General features: G+C 51.9%; 1 protein-coding gene across 1 annotated transcript in view; it reads right to left on the bottom strand.

Annotated features, from left to right (window-relative positions):
- Positions 1-4,815: 4,815 nt before the first annotated feature.
- ITGA11 (integrin subunit alpha 11) overlaps positions 4,816-15,045 on the bottom strand; it is a 48,912-nt gene continuing 38,682 nt past the window's right edge. The window contains exons 20-30 of the mRNA XM_074155474.1: positions 14,009-14,216; positions 12,225-12,323; positions 10,710-10,786; positions 9,914-10,003; positions 8,598-8,688; positions 8,360-8,473; positions 7,604-7,690; positions 7,279-7,389; positions 6,773-6,868; positions 5,517-5,630; positions 4,816-5,260 (exon numbers count right to left, since the gene is read on the bottom strand). Coding sequence (XP_074011575.1) covers positions 5,189-5,260; positions 5,517-5,630; positions 6,773-6,868; positions 7,279-7,389; positions 7,604-7,690; positions 8,360-8,473; positions 8,598-8,688; positions 9,914-10,003; positions 10,710-10,786; positions 12,225-12,323; positions 14,009-14,216 — 1,159 coding nt within the window. The 3' untranslated portion in view covers positions 4,816-5,188. The remainder of the gene's footprint in view (positions 5,261-5,516; positions 5,631-6,772; positions 6,869-7,278; positions 7,390-7,603; positions 7,691-8,359; positions 8,474-8,597; positions 8,689-9,913; positions 10,004-10,709; positions 10,787-12,224; positions 12,324-14,008; positions 14,217-15,045) is intronic.

Genomic DNA, 15,045 nt, shown 5'->3' with positions numbered 1-15,045 from the left:
AGCTCGTAACTCTCAGTTTTTGTCTAGTGCCGAGCAGAATAGCGCTCCTGGGATTGCTCTGGTGTCTCCTGCAAGGGAAAAGCTTTAGAAATACCGTGTCTTCGCAGCTGCAAACTTTACTCTGCTGGAAACTAGCTCCTAAAAATGCGAAAATGTGTCTGTCACTTGTATCTCAGGGGGGTTGGGCTGAAAAACCCGTGACTCCTGTCATCAGGCGCAATGGCAAAGCTGAATTCAGCCACCTGGGGCCTTATTCCAGGAGTGGATGTCGTCAGACGGTTGGGAAGGTGTTAGTGTTCCTGGAAATCCTTACCCTGAATGTCTTCCTGCTGAAGTCGTCAGGAAGTTTTGTGTTTTGCTGGTGGTTTACAGTTTTTTAGCCTGGTTGCTGGAAGTGCGAAAAAAAAAACCCAAAACCCTTACGTTTCAGTCACTGGGGCTCCTCGCGAGAAGAGGGGGATGCGCTTCATGTGCTCGGTCTCATCTTTTGGGATTGTGTCTATTCCCACCACAGCTTTGAACCCGAAACTCGAACAACTCGAGCACACACACGGGATGATTATTATTGAGCTGGGAAAGCTGCTGGGAGCTGACTCGGTTAAAATTAACCAATCCATCAATCAGTGCGCGCGTGTGTGTGTTTGTGTGTGTGTTACGGGAAAAAAGTCTCCTGTTACACTGTGCCACGCGAGTCAAACAGAGCCCGGGTGCCTCGCTGTTCGTTTTTACCCTTGCATGTGTATAATTTGTGATGTTAAATCGTATTTAAAACTGAGAGTCGGCGGTCCTGGAGTCTGTTTGACTTGGGAGAGTCAGGGGGGAAAGAGGCTGAACCCCGGCAGCGGCTCACTGCCTGCTGTATAACAACCTGTTCTGGACTGGAAATCACTCTGAGTTGCTGTATCGTTCGTTAAGACAATATTTCCTTGTGCTGTTGTTTTTTTTTTTATTTATTTTCTCAGGCCCTGTTTCTGACACGGAGTGATCTAAGTGTTATGTTCTTGCGAAATACCTGTATGAAACCGTTCTTGGAACGAGCGTGCATGCTTGAAATATCTGTAGGTAATAAGGAGGTGAAGGAAGCTGCTCCTCCCACCATTCTGCTTTTTTAATAAGAAAAAAAAAAAAGTGACACCAAACGATCTTGTGGAAAAGCTGCTGCTTCCTCCCTTCCTGTAGCTCCGTTCTGCTCCTTCCCCACTTTTGGCTCTGTTGCAGGATTATTTCCTGAGGTTCTGCTTTGTTTGTGCTGTTCCTGGGATGATTTCAACACGTGAAAACCCGAAGAGAGAGGAGGATGCTGTTACCCAGAAGCAGCAATGAAACCTCTCGTCAGCAGATTGCGAAGGGGGAAGGTCTGTGCTATGGAAGGAGCAGCTCCTGGCTCAGGTGTGCTCCCTGGTCTTCATCCCCTTCCCGATGAAGACGGGTTCCTGCTTGTCTGCAGCCCGGGAAGGTGCCATCACGTCACGCATGTGCTCTTCTGCTGCCGTCGCTCTGGCAGTAAAAACCTCTTGGCCAAAGGATAGGAAAAAAAAAAAAAACCAACTGGTGGGTGCCTGTCTCTGCATGCCTGTGGGTGCAGCAGAGTCTGTCACGGCTCTTGGCGTCCCAGCACCTTCCCTCGCCTTCATCTGGAAATTTCCTTGTTAAAGGAAGAGCGCTCTCTGCTCTCTTTGTGGGAGTTATTTAAAACTCTTGATCAAAAAGTCTCTACAAACCCCACCGGGGTTCCTTCCGCTGGGAAAAAGGAGTTGTGTGATGTCTCCTCTGCCAGGGAGGAGGCGTGTGTGCCTGTGGGTGGGGGGCTGGTATTTATAGAGCCGGCTCGGTGCAGAGAGCTGCTGGGGGAGAGCACCCTGCCTTTGAAAAATACACCTTTTCGCTCGGTGGGATGCAAACCCACCGCAAACCAGGAGTCTCAGTCCCTTTGTCCGGAGGGATGCGCAGCTGGTATTCCACATGCTCAACTTTGGGTCAGCTACGCTTAAACCCCAGTCCGGGGGTGGTGGTGAGAGCCCTGGGGGGGTCCCCATCATGCAGCTGGGGGAAAAAAAAAAAAAAAAATCTCAGTTTTTCACTAATTTACTCCCTAGGCTTCTGCATCTCTGTGGAGGCAAGGGCTGCCCAGCTCTACCCCGGAGCCTCAGCATCGGCGAGCGGGGAAAGCACTTGGCTTAATTAAAAAACAAACAAACAAACCCACCCTGTTTTATGAAAACGAGACACTTTTATTTATTTATTCTCAAACAATGGGACTCAAGTTTTGTGTTTGGCAGGGATCGCACAGCAGCCCCAGCGCTGCACGGTGCCCTGTGCCAGCCTGGCCGGGGCTCTCTGGGGAACCCCCCCCCCAGCCCTGAGTCCTGTCCCCCCCCTACCTGTGTCAGTGGTGCCTGTTTGCTCCGGTCCCCCCCACCCAGGGACCAGGGTCACACCTCACACCAGCATTTGTTGGATCAGGCCCTGGCTGGAGCTGTGCCCCCCCGTTCAGGATATATCAAGGTGCAGTATTAATTAATAAATTTATCTGAAGGTGGCGAGAACCTCTTCTTGTCAACAGAGGGGTGTCAGACGAGGTGGGTTTTACCCTCATTTTAACGAGGCTTCCTCTAGTGCGAACATGAATTTGTGACACACACACCCCCCCCACGTAACTGTGTGGAGCAGCTCAACTGCTTTGCATCAGAGAGTCATTTAGGTTGGAAAAAAAAAAACACCTTTAAGATCAGTGAGTCTAACCGTGCCTGCACCGTTCTGACTTAAATTGCTCAAAGCTCTGGATATAAGTAGCTTTAAGCAAGTTCTCAGTAACTCTTCACGTTTTTAACCCGCAGACACAGAAGTGCTGATGCTTTGATGCCGGGTTTAGCTAAGGAGAAGCCCGTGGTGGGGCTCGTGTCCCCTGGCACCCCAAGTCCCCACGCTGCTGGGGGCAATGAGAATTGTCTTCCTGGAGTGTTTTGACTGATTAGGGGGGAAAGCGCAGCTTCTCTGCGGCGAGGGACGGTCCCACACCTGGGCTGGGGAGAGACACTGGGTACTGGGGGGCAACAGCCACTGCTGGGGCCCTGGGACTCTGCTGGGTGGGAGATGCCTATGCGAGAACAGTATAGAAATTATATATATATATATGTGTGTGTGTAAATGCACAAACACATAGATACATGCACACACGCATACCCCTATACATATACAGATGCTTTTTTATATATGACTACATACATAAGCACATATATATCCACATATGCATAAGCATATATATATCCACATATACACAAGCATACACACACACATATATGTATATATACACACACACGGACAGATCCCAGCTGGTTCACAGTGTGCCCTGTGACCACAGCATCCCAAAGTTGGAGGCTGGAGGTGCTCTCTCAAGTAAACACGTCATTATAGATATATCTATATATCACACATACAGATATATGTAGAGATACATTCACACACAAACACATATGTGTAAACCCCCCTCCACACACATACCCCGACGCTGCTGCATCATCTTGCCTATAAGCATGGCTTCCCAAAGCTGGAGGGTATATATACACACACACAGACATATATAAATATATGTATAGAGAGAGATTACATAAAAAATAAATATATACACAGTCACTTATGCATATGTGCTTATAAGTGGCTCTGGAGCCAGACGGCAACGGGAGGACACCCACCACCCCCCACCTCCCTCCACCCGCAGCCGGGGGGATGCCCCTCTGAAGGAGCCTGCCCAGCTCTCGTTGATCTTCTCTAAAGCCTTGAAAAACAGTTTATTGTTTTTTTTTTTCCCTAGCAATAAAAGGTTGGAAAGAGTCCACCAGTGCTCCTCATGCATCCTGCCTATGGGGTTTTGACAGTAAGGAGAACTGTTTGAGCGTGAAGAGTGAGAAAGAAAAATAGATGTGCAAAACTTGGTCCCTTTGGGGCCGTGGGAGTGATGGAAGATTCCCCCCCCCCCCCCATTTTATACAGTACATGGGGCTAATTCTTCAGCAAACCTTCCTCCGGGCTCACTGGGGCTGCACCCCCAGCCACACATCCCACTTGAGAGCATCCCTTTAAACACAGGCTGCAAAAACCTTGCATCCCACCATAAATAAGGGGAGGAAAAAACCTGAGCACCCCCCCCCGCTGCGTCCCAGAGGGGTGTGAGCAGCTCATACCCAGCCGAGCACGGGCTAGCACAGAATGGGAGGAGACGCTACTCAATTATTTTTTTTTATTTTAAAATACTGTATTTTTAATCCTTAAAAAATACTAGGACAGTATTTAACAAACTTCATTACACATCCGGCGGACATATGCTTTCTTTTCATCCATAAAATTAGTATCAGCATAAATAATTCTGCTATGCAAAAAGAAAGATTTTTGTCAAACAGCACCGATCATCCGGTTTCGCGTGACACCGAGTATGTACAATTATAATACACGTGCGGACCCTTGCTGGACACAAGCTCTTCCAAACTGCTCAGTTTGTAGAAAACACTTCAAACTGGTTTTTGATTTATTTTTAAAAAGGTTTTTTTTTTTCAATTTTTATTTTTTTTTCTCCTTTGCTTAAACAGGTAAATATTTTTAAAATAAGTATGTACAGCTGGACACTGGAGATTTGCATTAAGGTGCTTTAATTTGCTATCATTTGTATTCAGTGCATTAAGAAGAAGGCAAATTAAAATCTCCACCCAATCGCTCTGGTTAACGAATGCAACGCAGTTTGAGAGCTGGGGCCAGCAAAGCCCAGGGGGTTGCTACAGCTCAGCCTTTTTTTTTTTTTTTTTAAGGATATTATTTTTTAATGATTTTTGCAGCCCTGTAGTTTGCCCCAAGTTATGGGGCACGTTGCTTTGGTGGCCCCTCTGTCCCCGCGCCGCTGCCACCTCCCTGCAAACCCAGTTTGAAGCTCCTCTTGCTGGGGCCACGAGTAGGGGGTTGAGGTTGGCGATTTCTGGTATGTGTAGGGGTATTTTATTTTTTTTTTTTTTTTTTTTTGGCTTTTGGACCTGTTTAGGTGATTTCACACAAAGGGGTGTAACTCTCGTCTCGACGCAAACCCGAGCTCAGCACCCAAAATCCCTCGGCGTGGAGGTGAACCTCTGCCCCGTGGCCGGCGAGGGGTTGGGAAGGGGATGAGGTGTGGGGGGGGGACCCGCCCGGTGGCCCCCCGGCAGCATCACTCCAGCCCCTGGGTGCTCCGCTCCCGCTCTGCCTCTCGCCTGCGGCTCCCGCTTTTAAAAAATCCAAGCTGCGGGGATTAAAGAGAAACAAAAGAAAACCCAACCATTACTCCAGCTGGTTGCTGGGATGTGTCTTTCTTTTAAGGGGATGCTGCCAGGAGGTTTAGACCCCGAATATAAATAATATGGAAGCGGAAACAGGTTAGAGGAGCTTTTTGTGATGCCCGATGGGGCTGTGGACATGGAGCTGGGGGGCCAGGGTGTCCCTCCGCACGTGGGGGTCTCCACCAAGCCCCCAGTGTGTGTGGCTCAAGGGCTTCTCACCTTCCAGAGCGCAAGGACGAGCAAGGCCAGGAGCAGGAGACCTCCTAACGTGCTCCCCAGGATGATCCAGATGGGGACCTGTGACTCCTCCGGCTTGGAGATTTCAAATGTTATCTGCAAGGAAAGAGCATCAAAATCCGCTGCTGCCGCTGGGTGTGAGAACCGGGTGGGCAGGAGCCGGGGGGGCACGGCGCGATGGTAGGGATGCTGAGCATCCCTCCTTTGGGAGGATGCTGGAGCTGCTGGGGAGGACGCCCACCCCACACACCAGTCATTTGGCTCGGGTTTTCCCTGCTGAATCCAGTGGTACTGGGACCAGAGGGGTCTGGCTCCAGCCACAACTGCACCGAGTTGCTCCAGGCTCTGCAGAGTGCCCGGTGCAGGTTGTTCCTTCTGCACCCACGGGGCTTTTCCTGCTGGGGTGTCCCGGTTTGAAGTAAAACCGAACCAATTTTCTGTTCTGTAACTTTACATCCTAGCTAGGCCTCCTCTAACTCTCTGAAATTAACGGCATATTGTGGAGAAAACTGCTCGTTCTCAGAATGATGAGACCAATGTTTGTGCTCCATGCCAAGGGATGGTGAGCAGAGAGGCCCTTGCTTATACTTATTGCTGTAACAACCAAGGGCAGCCAATTTCATTATTTGCCCCCTTAGAGGGTCGGAAACGGAAAAAACGTAGAGGGGTCACATCGGTGGGGAGGAGTGGACAGGAGAGGTGACCCAAACCTGACCAACTGGGGTATTCCATCCCATCTGCCCCATGCTCAGTATAAAGGCTGAGGGATCAAAGGGTCAACCCCCTTCCTGCGATGGCCAACGTCCAGAGAGGACTCTGTCTGTTCATCTGCCTTTGATCCCGATCCGTGTGTTCCTGACTCCAGAGCTGGAATCCAGTTCCCATTTGTCACTGAGTCCAGTCTGGGACTTCCCCAGTGCCTGCCGGTGACGTGACTGTCATCCTGGGAGCTTGATACGGTTTTGTATATATTGTATCTATTTCATTATTTTTCTTCTTTATTTTTATTTCAATATTAATTCTTCATTAAAGTAGTTTAGTTCATTCTAAACTTTTGAATCTCCTTATCTCTTTCTCCTCCTCTCTCCTCTTTTAGGGGGGGGAAGGGGGGGGAAGGGCCATCTGCCGGTCCGGTTTTGGTAAATTCAGCCAAAACCACGACATGGGGTCAGAGCAGGGTTTTGCAGCATCCCCAGAGCTGCCGGGTCCGTGTGTGACCATCCTTCCCGGGGACTCACCTGGCGACTGGGGTCCTCCTCGCGGAAGATGAAGGGGCTCCCGAAGCGTCGCTGGAGAGCGGCGTTCAAGGTGAGCTTCAGTGACTTGAACTTCAGCTGTGCAAAGAGATGCTGGATGTGAGCATTGGCTACAGGAGAGGACCCAGCACCCCGGCAAGGTGTCCCCCACGGCTTTGCTACCCGCCCCCCCAGCATTGCCTCCCTGCTGGGGATGCTGTGTGCTGCGTCCACGGGGGAGGACGATGCAGAGCAAATAGGGAGTGCAGCTAAGTTGCAGCAAAAAGAACTGCTCGCCATTAAATTCCCCACAATAAGGTGCTGCCTGGGATGTTGGATGCACACGCCAATAGAATAAGTGGGATTTGAAAAGAAAAATGACCCCACAGGGCTGCCTGTGAGGGAGGGCAATCACAGGAGAGGAAAATGCCACCCACGTTTTCTTGGTGTGAGGGCTCCTTGGGGTTATTTCTCCTCAAAAGCCATGTACCTGCTTTAGGAGGACTTACTGCTTTCAGAGACTTCATCCACAGGTTGCCACGCAAGTGGAAGTTCATCTCCTCGTTGGGGGCTAATTTCACATTGCAGTCGATGGAAACGACGTCAGAGTTGCTGTGGTTCTGCAAGGGCAGAAGTTTGTGCTGTGGGAGCATCACCGCCGAGGAGGGGACAAAAACCCCTGGTCTCTTCCCCTGGCACACACCGAGGGGAGTGAGATCCCAACCCTGGTGGAGTGGCCATGGGGCATCCACATCCCGAGGGCTTTCCTTCTGGTTTGGTGGCTGGCTACCTGGCTCAGCCCAGGGCCAGGATCGGGCCCATGAAGGCGCCTACCAGGTGGGGGGTGCGGGAGAGGTCCTCCTCGGCAGGCGTCCTCCGGTAGTCGGTGGTGTTTCCCCAGATGTTGCAGGTCGTGTTCTCCTGTGGGAGAAGCTGATGGGCTCCAAGCACGGGGACAGGGACCACGGCGGCTGCCACCCCATGTCCTGCCCCGTGCTCAGCACCCGTCCTGGTGGAAGTGGGGGGACCGCAGCACCCCCCCAGGCTTTGCTGGTGCTGGGGGCTGAGCCTCTCCCCAGCCTGGCAGAGAGCCCCCTCCACGTGCGCTGGCGTGTCACGGGTGACACGGGGACTTTGCCAGCGCTGGCGGTACAAAGCACCCCCAATGAGGCCAAATCCGTTCATAAACCTTCTGTCTCCTGTGCCAGGCTCTTTCCACCACTGGCACGAGAGTCGTGCGGGGCTGCAGGGTCAATGGGAGGCTCGGGATGTCCCAGGGTCTGTTCCCACTCTACGGGCACTCAAGCCTGCAGTTGACCCCAGGCACCGCTAACACTTTCAAGACCCTCAAAAATTCATTTCATACTGGAGGGAGGTCTAGCTTGGGGAAATATTTGGACTAAACCCTTTGGCCGCTACCATTTTCCATGTTTCCAGCCAAGGGAATGCAAAAGGGAAAAGCCTGGACACAAGCCAAGAGCGTCCGTGCAGGTGTGAGCATGGGGGGGTTTGCAAAAGGATGGGGTGGGGTATCCCCCTCGGGGCAGAAGGGACCCACACGTACTTAATGGGGATGAAACCCCCTCCTACCTGGTCCACCACAAATCCGGTCAGGAGCAGGAGCCGGTTGCCGGCCCGGGTGGCCACGGGGACGGTGAGCTTGATGGTCACCCCTTCCACGGGGAAGAAGCCCAGATTCTGCAGCTGCGAGGGCAGAGGACAGAGATGTGTCCCAAGGGATGGGGACGAGCAGGGTGATAGCGGTACGCCCTACCTCTGGGACAGTGCTTGGGGGCGTCCCTCAGCCGGTTTAAAACCCCCTCCTTACCTTGAAGGTGCAATGAAAGGGGGGACCGATGCTGTCGTATCTCTCCAGGGAGCTGTTTGACCTGATTTCATAGTAGTCCAGGCTCGACGCCCTGTCGTGACAAAGGGTGACAAGTCACGAGGTGGGCTCAGAGCAAACAGAGCACGAAGCAGCCTCAAGCCCCTCCACGGGCAGGTTCCTCAAGGAGAGCACTTGAGGTCTGTCTGGCCCCATCTTGGATGGAAAGCATCGCTTGGCTCCACCTTGCGCAAAAATGAGGGGGGGTTTTCACGCTATTCTGCTTCTGCAGCATTTTCCCTTTCTTTGTAGAGTTTTTCTCGCCTTTTTAATACAACAGAGCCATCCAAGGCCCTGGTTGGCGGTTTGAATGTCGCGTATAAATCTCGGGAGGTAAATCACATCCCTGTTTCGCAGCTGGAAAGGAGGGAAGGAGCCAGGAGCATGTGATGGGTTCTCGTGGGAGCCCAGCAAGGAGCGCCCGTGATGGGATACACGCTCGCCAGTGTCACGACATGGGGCACAGGACCCAAAACTCCCAAAACTCTTTGAAATTATTTCCCTTTTATTCCCCCTCAAGGTACCCAAATCTGAATTTTTTGTGCTGTTACTTTTCCTCCAAGTTCTCCCTTCCCCCATAAGGGTGATTCTGATGTTTGTTAAATTGAGAATCCCCCTGATTCCCATAAATTGTAGGTATTAAAGTGATTTTATTTTCAGCGCCCTGCTGCCTAGCGTAAAAAAAAATAAGATGACTGAAGGTCTCAAAAATCTGCTAAGAATTACAGCAAGCGGTGCCAGGGAATGTGCTTCTGGGATCCACGTTTTTTTCTTGTAATCAGGTTAATAAATTATCATCTGTGCCTTAGCTCCCTGCTCTCCTTGGACCGAGGATGCTCTCTCTGCTTTAGTTACCGTTCATGCCCAAACCCTTCCATGCACATCCCTCAGCTGAGCTTCTGGTGGGAGGATTTTTAGTGGGATGGCTACCAGCCCAGACACTGGCTAGTGACACATGGTATGAACATTATTACCTACAATAAGTACTTTTTCCCCTTGAAAAAAAGTTGCCCTCACACCTATTTAGTAACACTTGTGCATTTAAACATCATGAGAACACAGCAGCTCGTTGCTTCTTGCTGTTGATTTTTATAAGGACCCACCGAGCAGGATGCCCCTGGTTTTATGGTTCCTTCAGCCCCTTTTCTAGATAAATTCCCCAAATTAAAGCTCAGCGCTCCCTGCCATGGGCCCAGCACTGTTTTTCCCAAAGGATATGAGTCTCCCCCATGAGCTGCAGCCCCTTCCGAAACACACACCTGGTGAAGAGCAGGTCGGCTTCGTACTTCAGGTGGAAATTCAGGTGGGCAAAGTTGTCCTCCTTGGTGCTCTCCTTCTCCTCGCTGTCACTGAAACAGCAATGGGGTGAGGTGGGAGCTGGGTCCCCCCTGATTTCTTTTGGGGGGGGTCATGGGAAGCAGGTAGGAAAGGGTTGAACTTTTGCTTTTTGGTCAAAGTGTAAAAAGAAGCAATTTTATTCTGTAACTTTATTAGCCCAAGGCCATAGAAGTAGATCATTTGGAGAAAGGTTTCCCACCCAGCAGCCTTAAAGCAGTGCAGCAGCCCCAGCAGAGCGAATCCTCGGCTGCGCTAATAATTGATGAAAATGAAAAAAAAAACCCAAACCCTAACGAGATTTCACTTGGCTGCCAGAAAACTTTACCTATGCAGGGCAAATGAGCGAGGAGAATTTTGCAAAGCTGTCAGGAGATATTTTTCCTGGGAGTATGTGCAGTTGTGAAGGTGGGTAAGAAAACAGCCATGGCCAGAGCCCCCCTCTGCTCCGCACAGAGCCTGCCAGCGACGGCATAGCCTCCGCACACACAGAAAAAAATGATGGATATAAATATATAGATAAATAAAACCAGCCTGGCTTGTGGATACGGGGCTGCACACTCTGCAACGACCCATGGCAATCAGTTTTCCTTGTGGTTGTTCCCCGACTAAAGCCTCCAGCATCACCCAAGGCAATGGAAGAAGGAAACCCAACCGGACGGAGCGGGCAGCGTCCCGTTGACCTCGCAAACACGTGCAAGGGAGAAAGCAGCCACTCACCTGCTGGCGATCAAGTAGATCTCCATGCTCTGAAGGAAAACCGACTTGCTGAATTCAAAATCCAGGCGAAAAGCTACCTGCAGAGGTTGGAAGAAGATTGGAGAAAACATTAGGGGAAAAAAAAAAAAACAAACAACAAACCCCTAAGTGCCGGCCAGGAGCGATGCGGGGGCTTTGTGTGTGAGAGCATCCCCCTGCCCCCATCGGGAGATGCTGCCGGGCTTTGGGCAGAGCCTCAGCTTTCCAGGGAGAGAAGAGGCCACGCTGGGGATTTGCAGGATTTGCTCTGGCCCCCGCATACTATTTTTTTTTTTTTTTCCCTCTGAGACTGGGGAAGCGAGCAGCCCCCCTCCCCTCTCCACCCCCCAACTTTGGAAGAGAAAGCCTCCGGGGGACCTGCAGCGAGAGGCCGCTCGCTCCCATCTGCGGCACGGGGTGGGCTGGGGGGGGGGGGGCAGGCAGCCGGAGAGGGGCCAACAACAATAAAATGTGATAAATGTCACATCTGCAAGAGCTGTGGCAATGACCTCAAACTGTCTGGGACTGCACAGCTGAGTATAATATTAAAGCCCCTGCTGCTCTCGGGCCAAATTTCCATTTCCAGCTTGTCTTTGTTTTGGCAGGACCTGGACTACCTGATGCCACGCAGATGCATTCTCAGCCCCCGTAGGTCATGGGGAGCTGGGCTGCTGCACTCTCGTGTATGGCCACAGGCATCTGAGAGGGCTTTTTTGGGAGCTTTAAAGCCTAGCGAGGTGCCTGGAGCTCGTCTGTCATTTTTCAAGCTTCTGACAAGGAAAGGCTTCAGACGGATACAGCGGTTGGAAGGATTTTTCTCTTTAGATCCTGCTTGTCTTGGCCCGTTTTCCCACGGGAGCACAGGATGGGCAGACGGGATTTCGCAAGGTGACTGCAGAGAGTGGCCCTGGTGAGCGAGGTCCTGCATCTCCTCACTTTCCCTTCCCTACCTTAATGCTGCACGTAACGTTTCCAAAGGGTTTTATGGCATTTAAAACGTGGTGCTTGCTGGACCTGGGCTTATGCCCAGTGCTGGCAACCACTGTGAGCTGTGGTCCGGAGGATGCCACCAGCCTGAGGGGGCTTGGGCAGGCTCAGAGGAGGGTCTGGATGGGCCCTGGGTGCTCGGAGCAAGGAAAATCTCTCAGGAAAGGGTACTGTGAGGAAGGAGCTCAGGGAAGTCAACATTAGTTGACTAGTGGTTTGAAGCCAACATTAAATTTCTCCAAAGGACTGGAGTCAAATTCTTTGACTTGGAGGAGCCAGGTGGCCTCCTAGCATCAAGGCAGCAACCTGACCATCCCTGGCTCCCTAACGCACCTTTCAAACACCAGCAACGGACAGAGAAAGGGAAGAACACAAATGTTTATCCTTAAAAATCTTGTTCAAAGCTGCCCAGCTCAAGGATGGACGGTTGTGGCCCCGTGGCCGTGCCGGGGACAGAGGGATCCCGTCCCATGGGTGATGCCTCACTTGAGCAGGAGGGAATAGCTTTACCTTGGCCTTGGCTCGGAAGAAGGGGTAGCTGACGTTGCACACCTTCTTGTTGGGGTGCTTGTCTTCAGTCATGCAGTCAATGTTGATGTCCGTGTCATCCTAAAACGGGACGTGACGTGTCCATGGCACCGGGCATGAGCCCTGTGACCTGGCTCTTTATGAAAGCAGCAAATGCACCCGTGGGGCTCAAAACAGGCTTTAACTTTTGGAACAAACCAACCAACCAACCCGAACAAACCAACCCCACTTGCTGCAGGCTGGGAATCCGCCCCATGCAGCTGAATTTCTAGGGCTGTTCCTGGAGACAGACACTTCTAGCAAGCTCCTCGCCTCCAGCTTTCTGATTTAAATCCTCTTTAGAAATTTAACTACAGCAGTGAATGAATGAACCCGATTATTCTTGCCACTATAATTGGGAAGAGGAATATTTTTCTGTGTTGCAGAGTCACAGGGAAGCATCAAGAGATAACATGAGTTATTAATCTGCGTGGCCACCAGCTAAGGAGTAATGTTAACTTTCCTCATCTCAACAACCAGGTCCCTGCTGCTTGACCACCTTCCATCTCACCAGCCAGGCTGGGGAAGCTCCTGCCCATCACAAAGCCCCAGGGTGGGATGGGAGACACCGACCCTGCTCTTCCTCCTTGGCTGCCAAGCTGTAGCAACCCCACAAGAGGTTGTAGCCTGGTTGTATGCAGGTGGTGTCCATGCCCATCATGAGATGATGAGCCATTCCAATTTTTGGCCCTGTATTAGAGCCTGTAAGGACAAGTCCTAGCCAGGAGGTGGAACAACCCAGCACCAGCTGTAGAGAAAATACCTTGAAGCTGCCAGCAACAGCCTGGAGCTTTCTCCCACTCATCTGCTGAGATTGTGGACTTTCTGGGACCACAGCTACTTTTTATTTAGGTCTCCAGACAGCCTTCGACACTAACATTCATCCTCTCTGGTTGGCAATTTGCTTATTTATAAGCAGCAGCAGCAAGGAGCCCGTTAGCAGAGTGATGCTTCTATAAGCAGCTACAAATATTTCCTGCAGCTGCCGCTGCATGGTGCTTTCTGCTACTGAGCATCGCAGGGTTTCCCCCCTCACTTAATTTGTAGTAATCTCTCAGAAAATGCATTTTTCTTAGTTTGTGGGCAGCGTGCCCCACAATTTTCCCTTGGCACGGCTTTATAGAAAAACAAAGGCAGGCCATGGGATCTGCGGGCGGGTATGAAGTCATTGGTGTGTGTGGGGGGGTGGGATGAATGAGGAGGGCTCAGCAGCATCAGCAAATTTCCCAAACCTCGCTGGGAAAAGGGAGGAGTCGCACGGAGATGAGCAAGTGGTGGGGGTGAAATACTGGGGAGGGGACCCATGGCCTGGGGACGGGCTCATCCAGGGGACAGCCGTAGAGAAGTGACATCTCCTGGCTCGATGCTGAGCTCCCGCTATCAGCCCGTACCTCCAGGAGTTATATCTCAGCTGCAAAAATTCATCCCTGACGGGAACTTGGCCACGTGCAGCAAGTATTTTTAAGCTATATTGGAGTATAAAAATAAAGAGGGAAATAATTTCATCTGCATTTGACCTTCTTTCAGGCTCTTAAAATTCAAATGCTTTTGTATTTCCAAAATAAAGAGCTGAAAGGGCTGTAAGTGCTTAGAAACTAAGCCAATAAACATGTCTGATTTATGAGGGATGGAGACGTTTTTGGGCTCTGGTTTAGGACAGAGCTTTCTCATCCGGCTGGGATTAGAAGCACTTCTGGAAAGCCCCGGATCTCCCCCGGCAGCCTCACCTTGGGGATTAAACTGGCGAACTGGAGGTTTCTGGAGAAGGAGATGTTGAGGACCGTGCTGTAGGCATTTTCGCCTCGGTTCTCCAGTGCCGCCTCCACGGCCACCCTCCTCCTGCTGCTCTCGATGACGAAGACGGAGGTGTCGAAGGAGAGGCTGAAGGCCGAGCAGTCCGGCGGTGGCCTCCGCAGAGCCCGACGGCAGAACTCCCTGCGGGAGGAGGGCAGCACTGCAGGGAAGCCCTGCCAAACACCTGCCAAGCCCTGGCCCTGGGAATTTAGGATAGTGCAAAGAAATCCCTGCTCTTCCTCTGCTGTGCTGCTACGGAAAGAGGAATCACAAATTCCTCCCATGGACCATCATGACAGCAGCCCTGAGGAGAAGGACTTGGGGGTGTTGGTGGATGCGAAGTTCAACACGAGCTGACAACGTGTGCTTACAGCCCAGAAAGCCCCCCACACCCTGGGCTGCATCCCCAGCAGCGTGGCCAGCAGGGCGAGGGGGGGGATTCTGCCCCTCTGCTCTGCTCTGGGGAGACCCCCCCCAGTGCTGTCTCCAGCTCTGGGACCACCAACATCAGAAGGACATGGAGCTGATGGAGCGGGACCAGAGGAGGCTACGGAGATGCTGGGAGGGCTGGAGCCCCTCTGCTGTGAGGACAGGCTGAGAGAGTTGGGGGGATTCAGCCTGGAGAAGAAAGGGCTCCAGGGAGACCTCAGAGCCCCTTCCAGTCCCTAAAGGGGCTCCAGGAAAGCTGGGGAGGGACTCTGGATGAGGGAGGGGAGCCATAGGAGGAGGGGGAAGGGTTTGACACTGAAAGAGGGGAGACTGAGATGGGATCTGGGGAAGAACTTCTTTGCTGTGAGGGTGGTGAGAGCCTGGCCCAGGTTGCCCAGAGAAGCTGTGGCTGCCCCATCCCTGGAGGGGTTCAAGGCCAGGTTGGAGGGGGCTTGGAGCAACCTGGTCTGGTGGGAGGTGTCCCTGCCCAGGGCAGGGGGTGGCACTGGGTAGGCTTTAAGGTCCCTTCCAACCCAAACTG

Source organism: Numenius arquata, chromosome 11 (genome assembly GCF_964106895.1).
Source record: "Numenius arquata chromosome 11, bNumArq3.hap1.1, whole genome shotgun sequence".
In the NCBI taxonomy this organism is placed as follows: domain Eukaryota; kingdom Metazoa; phylum Chordata; class Aves; order Charadriiformes; family Scolopacidae; genus Numenius; species Numenius arquata.
The sequence above is the reverse complement of the archived record's forward strand: the minus strand, read 5'-3'. Positions and strand labels throughout refer to the sequence as shown.